The sequence below is a fragment of the Puma concolor genome, chromosome C1 (genome assembly GCF_028749965.1).
Source record: "Puma concolor isolate L17-30 chromosome C1, mPumCon1.1.hap2, whole genome shotgun sequence".
Lineage (NCBI taxonomy): Eukaryota > Metazoa > Chordata > Mammalia > Carnivora > Felidae > Puma > Puma concolor.
The window spans coordinates 36,194,161-36,208,035 of record NC_141674.1 but is presented as its reverse complement, the minus strand read 5'-3'; the positions used below and the strand labels follow the sequence as shown (position 1 = coordinate 36,208,035).

The window sequence follows — 13,875 nt, the reverse complement described above, 5'->3', positions numbered from 1 at the left end:
ATATTCTTTCCTGCTTTGTCAAAGATTAGTTGGCCATACGTATGTGGGTCCATTTCTGGGTTGTCTATTCTGTTCCATTGATCTGAGTGTTTTTGTGCCAGTACCATACTGTCTTGATGATTACAGCTTTGTAATACAGCTTGAAGTCCATAAAAAGGTATTCTTGAAGCTTATTTTCCATTAAGTACTGCTCTACCAGTTATACTGAAGATGTATTCATAGTGGTTTTTGTAATTCTGTGTGTTTTGAAATTTTGTCATTGCCTCCTTTCTCCCACTCCTGTTTTTCCTTAATACTTTTTACTTTTTGATCAATTCCCAGTATGTAGCTAAACTCCAGTTACCACCTCCTCCCTTACATTAATTCCTTCCTCACTTCACCCAGGTTACAATACCTGTGCAAAGCATCTTGCTGCATGGAAGTCCTCAACTTGCTTGGCCTTGTCCCTCTGCCAGGATGGCTTCCTTATTCTACTCAGGCTCCTGCACTTTGAATTGGGCTGCCCTCCTACTAGGACTTTTGCCTTACGTTTCCTAACAGGAAACAGCAGGCTCTGACATTCTTCACTGGGCTGCTGCCATACACACATTACCCTATCTTCCACCCTTCGTGGACACACTTCACATCCTGATTAGGCCCCAGCACCCTGACATGGGCCCCTGCCATAGATCTATAGATCTGACCTTGCTTGACCCCACCTAATGACTTTGGACAGGATCTTTTCAGGAGGGGGAAGGACAATGGGAACTGCATAAGAATGTCATTTTCTAAGTTTAATACAGTATGGTTAGAGAACATAGAATGTTTTATTCTTTGGAGTCTTCTAGCTAGTATAAGGTCAGTTTTTATGACTTCTATGTGTACTGAAGGAATATATATACTCTGGGTGATTGGGGGGTGTGTGTGTGTGTGTGTACGTTATAAGTTGCATTCAAATCTTTTTTTCTTAATGTTTGTTTAATTTTGAGAGAGGGAGAGAGAAGTGGGGGAGGGGCAGAGAGAAGGCAAAAGAGAATCCCAAGCAGGCTCTGCACCGTCAGTGCATAGCCCGATGCGGAGCTCAAACTCTCGAACCATAAGATCATGACCCAATCTGAAATCAAAAGCTGGATGCTCAGCCGACTGAGCCACCCAGGTGCCGCTGCACGCCCATCTTTTACATAACTTTTTTTTTTTTTTAATATATGAAATTTATTGTCAAAATGGTTTCCATACAACACCCAGTGCTCATCCCAACAGGTGCCCTCCTCAATACCCATCACCCAATACATAACTTGCTGTATGCTTGTTCTGTTACTACTGTTTCAAGTATTTTAAGTATATAAAAAGTGTAGAGAATGGTGAACACATAGAGATTGGGGAGAGTGGTGCACCTGCAGAGAGCTTAGAAGCTCTGCATACTTTCATCACCTTATGCATGTCTTCCAGCTGGCTGTTGATTCATATCCTTTATCATATTCTTTTTTTTTTTTTTTCAACATTTATTTATTTTTGGGACAGAGAGAGACAGAGCATGAACGGGGGAGGAGCAGAGAGAGAGGGAGACACAGAATCAGAAACAGGCTCCAGGCTCTGAGCCATCAGCCCAGAGCCCGATGCGGGGCTCGAACTCACGGACCGCGAGATCGTGACCTGGCTGAAGTCGGACGCTTAACCGACTGCGCCACCCAGGCGCCCCTATCATATTCTTTAATAAGCTGGTAAATTTAAAAAAAAAAAGTGTAGAGTGAGTAGTGATGTATGTATCACTCACTTTAAGAAATAAAGTATTACAGATGTAATTAAAGCCATCCAAGTCCTCTTTTTGATTCCTTTCCTTTCCTCACAGAGGTATTTACTGCCCTGAATTTGGTATTTCCTATCCCCGTGAACTTAAAATAGTAGAGCAAGGCTGCCAATTTATTATATGAGAAATATCCTCCAAAACTAGACTTTGTACCAGTGTAGACCAGAGTTGCCTACAGATGCAAGCCTCCTCTTATATCAAAAAATTTTTATCTAGCCCCTGGAAGAATGATGGGAATTTGCCAAAGAAATATTTGTGTTCTCTCTTACAGTATATCGTAAGTCAGAGCCTAAGAGCCTAAGTCTCTCAGTTGATAACTAGGTATCTAAAAATATGTATCATATATCAGGAATACTATGACAGATGTCTTATTTTTAAGGATCAAGCTGTGGTTGGTATTAGTTGATGACTGTGGTAATAAGCAAGTTATATGGCTTTTTGATTACTTAGAGCAAGTTATTCTCATGTAGGAGAGAAAATGTTAGCTCTAACAAACTTTGATAGCTAATTACAGGTATGGTTATATAAAACAACAGACACTGTTCAGCTGACTTGTCTAAAATCCTTAAAAGAATTATAGCCAGTTATTTTGTTGCTATAGGCGGTGACACATTAAATTAATGTCAAAGTTGGACCTAAAAGTTTTAACTACTAATACCTTTTATTGATTGATCATTTGACTGTGTCTCATTTTAGCAATTATATGTAATAATGATTTTGCCTCTTGTGATACAGTGTTATTTTGCTTTTTCACTTATAGTGATAGATTCCTGTGGCCTTTAAATGATTGAAAAATGATGGAAATGGATCCAAAATAAAAAGTGACTACTCTACTGAAGCAGTAGAAGATTCTTCATAGTACCCTCCAGCTCAGTTCAGTCTTCAGGAGAGGCAGAACAAGTGAAATACAGCAAACTGAAGAGAGAAAAACCTCAGCATTGGAACTGTTTTACTCCTTAACTACTCCTTAACTTCTTTCCTTCTGCTTGTTTTAATTTTGCTGTGAATTTGTAAATAGTGAAGACCAAAGAAATAGAAGATACATTTGGGAGCTTTATATAACAAAGAAATTTGCCTTGAGAGCTGCTATTCTTTAGAGGGAAACATATATCAAGTTCTTGTCTGATTAAAAACAAACAAGATTTCTTATGCCCTTAGATTTTGAATATTAAAACAGATATAAATATCTGCATACTTTTTAGCAGCTGTGTAGGAATAATGAGATTTGTAAATTAAGGACTTTGTCATGTGGATGTTTTGCCTTTAGAATTGATTGTTCAGAAGATCTTTTATAACTCTTTAATGTTATATTTTTGACTATTGCTTTGATGGCATTATTTGCCCACACATGAGTTAACCTGTCTTTCTAGCTATGACCTTGTTATGAACAGTGTTTGCACTCAATGTGCAGATGTCCATGTATTATCTATTTAAACAACATCATAGTGCCGTCACTCAAGGAAGTTGAATGAGGTGAACGTAGGCACAGCTCTTTCCCCTTCCCCCCATTTTTTAAATGTAACAAATACTTTTTATGTTCCCCTTCCCCCTTCCCCTTTCCCTTTCCCCTTTTTGGAAACGTGTCAGGAATTAGATAGTTAAAGATGAGCAATTGAGGGGACTGAGAGTGATCCACACAGAGTCTGGCTTCCTTGTGCTTTATCACAAGGCGTGCTGCTGGCCAGCCTATTTAAGCACCCTTTTAACAAGACAACCTCGTGGGAAATCCAGCTGGCAGACTCAAGGAGTTTGGGAAACAGGACCACAGAGGTTACACTCTGGGGTAAATATTCTCCTATATCTAACTTTGGAAGAAGACTGTGTATGTATCTGTATCATGGAAAATACATACTGTTTTCTGGTGTATTTAATTTTGGAGATCTTTAGTGGGATGGTTTAGAGACACCAATGGATCTCTTAGGAAAACTGATGCTAGTGGGTGTTGGAGGAAATTAATGTGAACTAAATAGAATAACTTTTTTTGTTGTTTAATGTTTATTTTTGAGAGAGAGAGTGTGAGTTGGGGAGGGGCACAGAGAGAGGGAGACACAGAATCTGAAGCAGGCTCCAGGCTCTGAGCTGTCTGCACAGAGCCTGACACGGGGCTCGAACTCACAAGCTGTGAGGTCATGACCTGAGCCGAAGTTGGACACTTAACCCACTGAGCCACCCAGGCACCCCAAGAATAACTCTTTGAGAGATTGCATCTTCCTTCTCTAGGAAGGTCTTTTCTACTGCTTTTTCACAATTTGCCTGAGTACCTGAAGCAGGTTAATCTTTTCATGAGAATCAGTAGTTTTAAGTAGGTGTTCATTCTTTTTGGTTTTTTCAAACCTTTCGCTATTTGTTTTTAAAATGTTTATTTTTTGAGAGCAAGGAATCCCAAGCTGGCTCCACACTGTCAGTGCAGATCCCGATGCAGGGCTCAAACTCATAAACCGTGAGATCATGACCTGAGCCAAAACCAAGAATCAGATGCTTAACTGACTCAGCCACCCAGGCACCCCAGGTGTTTAATCTTAAGGTTCTTCTCATAAAACTCAAGAATTCATAACCTTCCAGGTTTATGTCACCTTTTTCTGTTCATGTGTTTTTCATACTCATATATTCATGGACTGCTGCTCCTGTTTAGAACTTTGAGGTATGTCTGATAAGTAGTCTTAGAGAGGCTCAGAGGGTAGGTCTTTTTATAAAGAGAGGATCTTAGAGTAATCAGATTCTTTTGTACATTGGTATCCAGGTCTTGCAAGCATAAGTGATTAGAGTTTTCTCATTTTCAGATCCTGGCCATGAGGTTGGATGCCTCACCTTGCTGAAAAGAGACACTGGACCTAAATGGCGCAGCATGACTTTGTTCCTGCTTGGCTAAATTTCTCAACACCACAGTCAGCTAAGGTACTGTTCTTCATTCCTATAGTAACTTTCCAAATAACAGTTTTATCCCCAACTTGTTGACAGCCTCTCTTTTACAGTCTAAGTGTTTTTTGTATATATAGCCTTGCCTGAGGGTTTAAAGTGTGTTTTCATCAGCTTACCACATTTCTTTTAATAGGATATAAATAATTAGGCAGTCTAAGTCAGTCAGTGTGTGCCCTGCCACTGCCAAGTGTGTCTCCCCACCCACCCCCCATTTTTCATTACATGCTAAGCTTTTCTCATGTGGCACACAAGATTTCCTGGATTAGGTGCACTACACTTTGGAACTAAAACATATTTGCTTACCTATTATTTAGGTACAAAGGGGCAGGGGTAATGGGGAAATGTTTTTTGGGGGAAATGGACCTTTGGAATGAATGTATATTTGTGTATAGTAACAGATGAGAAGGAAAAGGGAGAGGCATTGATTGACTACTATGTGGATCTCAGATTAAATCTTAGAAATTTTCCTTTAGGGGCACCTGGGCGGCTCATTTGGCTGAGCGTCCAACTTCAGTTCAGGTGATGATCTCACAGTTTGTGAGTTTGAGCCCTGCATTGGGCTTGCTGCTGTCAGTGCAGAGCCTGCTTCAACTTTTCTGTCCCCCTCTCTCTGCCACTCCCCTGCTCACACTCTCTCTCCCAAAAATAAATATTAAAAAATAGAAACTGTTTTAGAGATAATAATCTGCTTAACGATTTCAGGGGAAAATGTGTGTTGAATTAGGAATAAAGACAAATGAAAACAGCCAGTTCATATGAAGTAAAGTAGTCCTAGTCACAGTACACAGAAGAACAGCCTAAATTATTGATAAAAGAAACCTTTGGGAAGTTAATAAACTTAAAAATGCTTCCCAAGGAGGGACAAAGTTGATTGGTAATCTCAAAAAAAAAAAAAAAAAAGGCCCATCTTCCCTATTTTTAAATGTGATTTTTGGGACAGATACTCCTTATCTGCCTAGACCCACAACCTTTTTCTCTGAACTTCATTTTGAATTGCCCTTTTGAAATTCCCAAGATCTCATAATTGGCATAATTTTGACCCAAAGCTTGGGGATGGTGGGTCTGAGGGAGTAGGTGTGAGATCCAGGAAAGCATTTAAAAGTATGTAGATCTTATCTGCAAAGATAATCTAGCACAGTGAAGTAAGTAAAAAGAATTGGGAAATATGGTTTGACTGTTGCCAGTAAAGTTACAATAAACAAAGTTGTGTAGCATTGGCATAAGCATAGACATAAAGCAATGGAATAGAATATTCAGAAATTGTCCTGTAGGTATAGTCAGTTGATTTTTTTTACTAAAATGCCAAGGTAATTTAATGTAGAAGTGATAGTCTTTTTAGGAAATGGTTCTAGAACTGGATATAAATGGGGGGGGGGGGTGAGAACCTTGACTTCAACCTTCATATCACACACAAAAATTAGCTTGAAGTGGATAATAACCTAATTTAAAGAGCTAAAAGCCATAAAACTTCTGGAAGAAAGGAGAAAAATCTTTGTAACCCATTAGAATTGGCTAAAATAAGCAATACTAACAATACCAAGTGTTGGTGAGGATATTAATAATAAGAAAATAAATGCAAAGATATCTGTGCCCCAACCTGTAGTTTTCCTCTAAGCCTTTGTCAAATATATCCATATTTTCCACAACTTCTTAGACTTTGTTCTCTCATTGGAAACTAAAGAATGTTCTAGAATAAAATTATTTGGAATAGGGAGGGAAATGAGAGTTCATCTGTATTTCTCAAACTGCTTCCTTTTCATGATGTAACCGCAAAGACTTATTTTCCCTGACCTCTTTCTTCATGTGTAAATGAGTAAAATGAGAATGATGCCAAATTATAGTACTGTTATGAATATTAAGTGACATTCAGAACTAAATGTTTTATAAAACTATAAAAACTGTGTAGGTGTTAATGGCCTCAAGGTGATGTGGTATTTAAACCATTTCTTTCTCTCCAATTCTAGAATAACTTACGGAAGTAATAAAGCTGTTTAGGATTTAAAAATAATTGTTTTAATGTTTATTTTATTTTTGAGACAGAGCATGAGTGGGGGAGGGCAGAGAGAGAGGGAGACAGAATCCGAAGCAGGCTCCAGACTCTGAGCAGTCAGTACAGAGCCCGAAGCAGCTCTCGAACTCACAAACCATGAGATCATGACCTGAGCCAAAGTCGGACACTTAACCAACTGAACCACCCAGGCGCCCTGAGAATTTTTGAAAGCAAGCTTCTTTTCCTTTCCTGTTGCAATATTAACTTAATATCTTTAAGTGTAAAGTTGGAGGTCTTATTTATGGATATCAACAGGGTTTTTGTTCACTCTCTCATGCAAATAAATGAGTATCTCTCCCCTTCTGGAATATAGAAAATGAGTTAATGATTGAGTATGTAACCTAGGACTTCTCTAACTCATGGGCCTATAGTACCCTTATTATGGCCCGTATGCTCATAATGGGGTTTCTGCCAGTGTTACTTGTTTTCTAAAAGGCTGATGGCGAAACCTAAGATACTGAGATTGATATCTTAACTGTTTGCTTCTCTGTACTTTATCATCTTAGTCACCTACAGCCACCTTCGAAAAACACGGAGAACACCTACCCCGAGGAGACCGTAGATTTGGAGTAAGCCGTCGTCGACATAATTCCTCTGATGGCTTTTTTAACAATGGACCTCTACGAACTACAGGAGGTAAGCCATGCCCAACTTCCATGACTATATTTAAACTACTCAGAGCAAGCCCACATTGAGGGATGCAAGTCTGTCCATAATCTTGAAATGATGATGTTTTTTAAACACATTTTTCAATTAGATCTCCTATTGTCATTATTCAGTTACATTGGCTTTCTAACATTCTTGTGTTCTCCTATGTCATTTATTTATTTGGAAGATTTCGTATAGAAATTACATAAAAGATGTATTTTGTGATTTCTTTTTTGTGGGCTTAATCTTTTATTTATTTGTTTGTTTATTATTTTTTGAGGGAGGGAGAGAGCAAGTGGAGGAGGGGCAGAGAGGGAGATAGAGGATCTCAAGCAGGCTCCATACTGTTAGTGCAGAGCCCGATGCAGGGCTCGATCCCGCGAACTGTGAGATTATGACCTGAGCCGAAATCAAGAGTCAGATGCTTAACTGACTGAGCCACCAAGGTGCCCCTTAATCTTTTATTTTTATTTTAAAAGATCCCCTAAAGTGCTTTTGGTAGTACTGTAAATCAGCTCAGGAAGCAAAAATGTAATGTGTTACTTTTCCTTACTATTCCAGATTCCTGGCACCAGCCCTCCCTGTTCCGCCACGATTCTGTGGACTCTGGTGTCTCTAAGGGAACATATGCTGGAATCACAGGGAATCTATCTGGTTGGCATGGCTCCTCCCGAGGTCATGATGGCATGAGCCAGCGTAGTGGGGGTGGCACAGGGAACCATCGCCACTGGAATGGCAGCTTCCACTCCCGGAAAGGCTGTGCCTTTCAGGAGAAGCCACCTACAGAGATTAGAGAAGAAAAGAAAGAAGACAAGGTGGAAAAATTACAATTCGAAGAGGAAGACTTTGTAAGTATCAAAGTGTAGATGTTTAATTAAAACCTAACAATGCCATAAATATAAGACCCTGTTAATAATAAGAATATTGAAGAGATTGCTAAAAAAGGAAGTCCCTAAATTTAGATTTTTATTGTTTTTAGATGGAGTTGATTAGTATGAAGATAATGACCAAAATTCCTTTTTTTGTTTTTTTTTTTTTTAATGACCAAAATTCCTATGTAACTTTTGGCACATCATCATGTTTTTCATCTTTATGCCTTCAAAACTTTAAAAAGTTCCTAATTTCCTTTGTTTTATAAGGTTTAACATTCAAAATTCAGTATTCAAATTATGTAAAAATGGTCTTGCATGTTAAATTGTCTTTCTCCATTTATCGTAAGAGGTCTTTTTCTCTTGATTTTTCCCTCTTATATAAAATAATTGTGATGTTATAAATATGCAGTTGTGAGTATTTAAGCTCCTTCCTATATATAAGTAAAACTTTGCTATTGTGTGTTGAATTAATATGCCTTTTGGCCTTTCAACCTAAAGTAGAGTTTTTAGTGTGCCTTAAAAAAAAAGTCGAGTATATTTTATTTAACAAAATATATCTAAATTATTAACATTTTAATATGTAATTGATATCTTTAAATTATTGAGATAATTTATGTTATTTTTTGTACTGGATCTTCAAGATCCTTTGTGTATCCTCTACTTGTTTGTAGTATAATCTCAGTATAAATGACACACTTCCTGAATGCTCAACAACTACATGTAGGTAGTGGCTACCATATTGAACAGCGCAGCTCTAGTTATTTATTTATTTTTATAATTTATCTTTTTGAGAGAGAGAAAGTGCAAGTGGAGAGGGGCAGAGAAACAGAGAGGGAAAATCCTAAGCAGGCTCTACAGTGACAGTGTGACAGTCTAACACAGGGCTCAAACCCATGAACCATGTGATTGTGACCTGAACCAGAAGTCGGACGCTTAACCAGTTGAGCCATCCAGACGCCCCTAGTCATTTTTAAGTAGCACATTCAATTAGCCAGTCACTTCTGTGACAGCCGTTTTAATATATTAATAAGGCCAACTGATTAAGAGTCAAATTTAGGTGTCATCTCCTCTTTTCCCAAGTCTAGCAAATGTTCTGGGGTCATTTTATCTTAGTTTTTCTAGATTTCTTTTTAATGTTTATTTATTTTTGAGAGAGAGAGCACGTGGGCAGGCAGGGGAGGGGCAGAGAGAGAAGGAGAGAAAGAATCCCAAACAGGCTCTGTGCTGTCAGCACAGAGCCGGATGCAAGACTCCATCTCAGGAACCATGAGATCATGACCTGAGCCAAAATCAAGAGTCAGATGCTTAAATCTACTGAGCCACCCAGAGGCCCCATTCTGGGATCCTTTAAATGTTATTTTTTAATGTGAATTCCTACCCCAGGCACCTGTTCTTCAAAACTTTATTTGTGAAAGGTTTATACTTCCCTGACGTATTGAATATTTGTCCAGAATGTTCTAAATATTAAGTGGTGCAGACTTATGACACTAAATGATAACTTTCATTATTTATTCAATAAATTTAGCAAATATAAGAAAGACTAGTGGGAAAGATTAATAAAAACCTCTGTTGCTCATCATGCTTTGGGAAAGTCCTCATCAAACTAGCAATGACAAAAAACTTTGGGGCACCTGGGTGTCTCATTTGGTTAAGTGTCCAGCTCTTGGTTTCAGCTCAGGTCATGATCTCATGGTTCATGGGTTTGAGCCCTGCATGAAGCTCTGCACTATCTGCACTTGGGATTCTCTCTCTCTCCCTCTCTGTCTGCCCCTCCCCCATTCCTGCTGTCTCTCAAAATAATTTTTTTTTAACTTTAATTGTATTCCTATTATAAAGTATTTCTTTTTGTATTTTATTCCACATAATTAAAAACCGCTTTTTTTAATGCTTATTTAGAGAGAGAGCTAGCAGGGGAGAGGGCAGAGAAAGAATCCCAAGCTCAGTGTGGAGACCAATACGGGGCTCAATCCCACTACCATGAGATTATGACCTGAGCTGAAATCAAAAGTTGAACGCTTAACTGACTGAGCCACCCAGGCATTCCTCCACATAATTAAACTAACCCACTATAAAATTGTAATTTATATATGACTTGAATGTTTATTTAGAAGTATGTCTTACATTATGACCATAGCCAGCAGAGCATATAGTAAAGAAGTTTATTTGGGTCTCTTTATTAGTTTTGTTTTTGCTTGCTTTGGTAAAAAAGAGACTGCAGCAAACAAGAAATGTGGGGTAAAGTGGAAGTTGCTTAAGAGTATTTTTTTTTTTTTTTTTTATGAATACCTTTTAAAACTAGGTTCTATACTCCTCATTGGTATGGTTTGATAAGAAGGACTATTTCAGTTCTGTGGCATCCCCAGGGAAGTGAATTGACAACAGAAAGAAAAATGTGAATGGGAGGCTTTGAATTAGAAGACCCAACATTGTTAGGACATCATTTCTACAGGTGCTGCACAATATCAGTCAGTATGCTTTCTTATAGAAATGGACAAAATTATTCTAAAAATTTTTCTTTTTTTTTTTTTTTTTTTTTTAATTTTTTTTTTTTTTCAACGTTTATTTATTTTTGGGACAGAGAGAGACAGAGCATGAACGGGGCAGGGGCAGAGAGAGAGGGAGACACAGAATCGGAAACAGGCTCCAGGCTCTGAGCCATCAGCCCAGAGCCCGACGCGGGGCTCGAACTCATGGACCACGAGATCGTGACCTGGCTGAAGTCGGACGCTTAACTGACTGCACCACCCAGGCGCCCCTAAAAATTTTTCTTAAAGACTCTAGAATATCCAAATTAATCTTGAAAAAGAATTGGAGGACTTATACTACCTAACTTGAAGCTTAGTGTAAAGCTTTGATAATCAAGATAATGATGGGGTACCTGTGTGGCTCAGTCGGTTGAGTGTCCCGACTCTTGATTTCAGCTCAGGTGTACCAAGTCAGGCTCCATGCTAAGCATGGAGCATGCTTGAGACTGACACTCTCTCTCTCTCTCTCCCTCTCTCTCTCTCTCTCTCTCTCTCTCTCTCTCTCTCTCTCTCTCCCTCCCTCTGTCTCTCCCTCCCTCTCTCTCTCCCCCTCTCTCTCCCCCTCTCTCTCCCCCTGCCTCTCTGCCCTGCTTTGTGCTGTCTCTCTCTAAAATTAAGAGGAAAAAAAAAGATGTTACATTATTATAAGGATAGTCCAATAGTGGAGCAGAATAGAGAGCTTAGAAATAAACTTCCATTTATACATTCATTTGATTTTCAACAAAGATGCTAAAGCAGACCAACAGAGAAAGAAATGTGGAGAAAGAACTATATATACATACATGCACACACACACACACACACACACACACACACACTCTCTCTCTCTCTCTCCCTCCCTCCCCCTCTCTCCCTCCCTCCCTTCCTCCCTCCCGCCCCCCTCCCTCCCTCTCCCCGTCTCCCCCTTTTTCTCACAGCGTACAAAAAAATGAATTTGGGAGGAATTATAGACCCAAATGTATGGCCTAAAACTGTAAAGGTTCTAGAAGAAAACTTGGGGGAATATCTTTGTGGCTTAGAGGGTAGAAAAAGATTTCTTTGGACATAGGAAACAATAACCATAAAGAAAAACATTGATGAATCAAATTTCATCAAAATGTAAAACATCTGCTTATCTCACAGACTGAGAAAATATTTGCAAAACATATATGAAAAGGGACCTGTATATATAATATGAATAACTCTTACGACTTAATAATAAAAAGACAATATTTTATATATACAGTAAATATATATATGGTTTGTGAGCATAATTCATTCTGGAAACATGCTTGTAATCCAAAGCAGTTGTATATCACAGCGAATTTCCGTGTAAGAAATATTGGAAACTCAGATAATTCATCCCACAACCCAAAAATATTCATATAAAAATGATTGCAATACTGTAATATAATACAAAATAACAAAATAAAATACAAAATATAAAGAAAAATAATTGGCACTTACCTTTGAAAACCTTTGTGGTTGGTATGAGGGAAACGAGAGGAGGAGGGTTATTGGATGACTTTCACTATCACTAATGGAATCACTGCTGTCTATTGGTTCAATGGAATCGTTTTCTTTTCATGCAGTTTTAATGAGGAACCTATCCAATGGCACTTGCTTTTGCCTCCTTTTGAGGATTTTACAGAAATGTGATATTGGATTGTTGTTAAGCAGATTCGTCGCTCGCACTGCTACAGCTTTATTGAGGTGGTGCTTTTCTACAAAGTTTGCACTGTTTGCCACATTTTACACATCTCCCTAATCTCATTTGAAGGGAAGGATTCATCCACCTTTTTCTCCTCCTCCTCTGCAGACATGACGCAGACGTAGACGTCTTTTTTTTTTTTTTTAATGTTTATTCATTTTTGAAAGACAGAGACAGAGCACAAGCAGGGGAGGAGCAGAGAGAGGGGGGGACACAGAATCTGAAGCAGGCTCCAGGCTCTGAGCTGTCAGCACAGAGCCCGACACGGGGCTCGAACTCACAAGCCATGAGATCATGACCTGAGCTGAAGTCAGACGCTCAACTGACTGAGCCATCCAGGCGCCCCCAGATGTAGATGTCTTCTAAAATCTTGCAATTTTAGCAACTTGCAAACTTTGTTCTTACTTCTTGATGGTTTTCTTTTTTTTTTTTTTCTTTTGCTTATTTTTGAGAGAGAGAGAGAGAGAGAGCGAGTGGGCAAGGGGCAGAGAGGGAGGGAGCCTGATGTGGGGCTCAAACTCACGAAAAGTGAGATCATGACCTGAGCCGAAGTCAGATGCTTAACTGACTGAGCCATGCAGGCACCCCACGATGATTTCCTTAACTTTCACTGTAATCATCTCCTCCTCCGCCCTGCCTGCCTTTTCAACCTTTTTGTGCATGGGGGCCATTGTATACACTGGCACCGATGTTGACTACCGGACAGTATCAATAAACTCTTGTCATACACTGTATTTAATGTAACTGGCAATAAGGCAGCAGAGGAAAGGGTCTATATCTGCAGGTAGCCTGACCTAGAATGAAGCAAATCATTCCTGAGCTTACTCTTATATGGAAAAGCAAAGGACTGTCCATAGGTGCTTTCAAGTGACAAAAAATACGCTAGTGCCAGGTGTGGGCACCTTCCAGTGTTCTGAAAAATCATTGATTTTTGCCAAAACCCGTGGCCTCTGAGACCAAGCATCCAAGTATGGGAGACGATCACCCACAATCTGCAGCGAGCAAAAGAGAACTGTTGACTCAATTATGATCATGTGACGCTTGGCGTCATGTACTATTTGTATTGCAAGACATCATTCATTTATCAAGTTAAAATTTATTAGAAATATTTGCTCATCTTATGGAACACTTGCAAAGCAAGTTACTTGAAATCCAAGGTTTTACTGTATTTTATTTCTTTGAAGTAACCTCTATGTCCAATGTGGGACCCAAACTCATGACTCCAGGATCAAGAGTCACATGTTCTACCAGCTGAGCCAGCCAGGTACCCCAACAACTCGGTATTTTAAAAATGAGCAAGATTTATGAGAACCATAATGAACCTCTCAATAGATGCAGAAAAAGCATTTGACAAAATACAACATCCATTCTTGATAAAAACTCAA

General features: G+C 39.0%; 1 protein-coding gene across 4 annotated transcripts in view; it reads left to right on the top strand.

Moving 5' to 3' along the window:
- The window catches only part of GPBP1L1 (GC-rich promoter binding protein 1 like 1), a 68,031-nt gene that overhangs the window by 27,942 nt on the left and 26,214 nt on the right, over positions 1 to 13,875 (top strand). For 3 of the 4 annotated variants that reach the window (XM_086716828.1, XM_025935246.2, XM_086716829.1), the window contains exons 2-5: positions 2,547 to 3,569; positions 4,567 to 4,681; positions 7,262 to 7,391; positions 7,965 to 8,251. In XM_086716828.1, coding sequence (XP_086572954.1) covers positions 4,622 to 4,681; positions 7,262 to 7,391; positions 7,965 to 8,251 — 477 coding nt within the window. In that variant the 5' untranslated portion in view covers positions 2,547 to 3,569; positions 4,567 to 4,621. Of the gene's footprint in view, positions 1 to 2,546; positions 3,570 to 3,601; positions 4,296 to 4,566; positions 4,682 to 7,261; positions 7,392 to 7,964; positions 8,252 to 13,875 lie in introns of those variants that run through there. The other variant, XM_086716830.1, reaches the window with a different exon arrangement.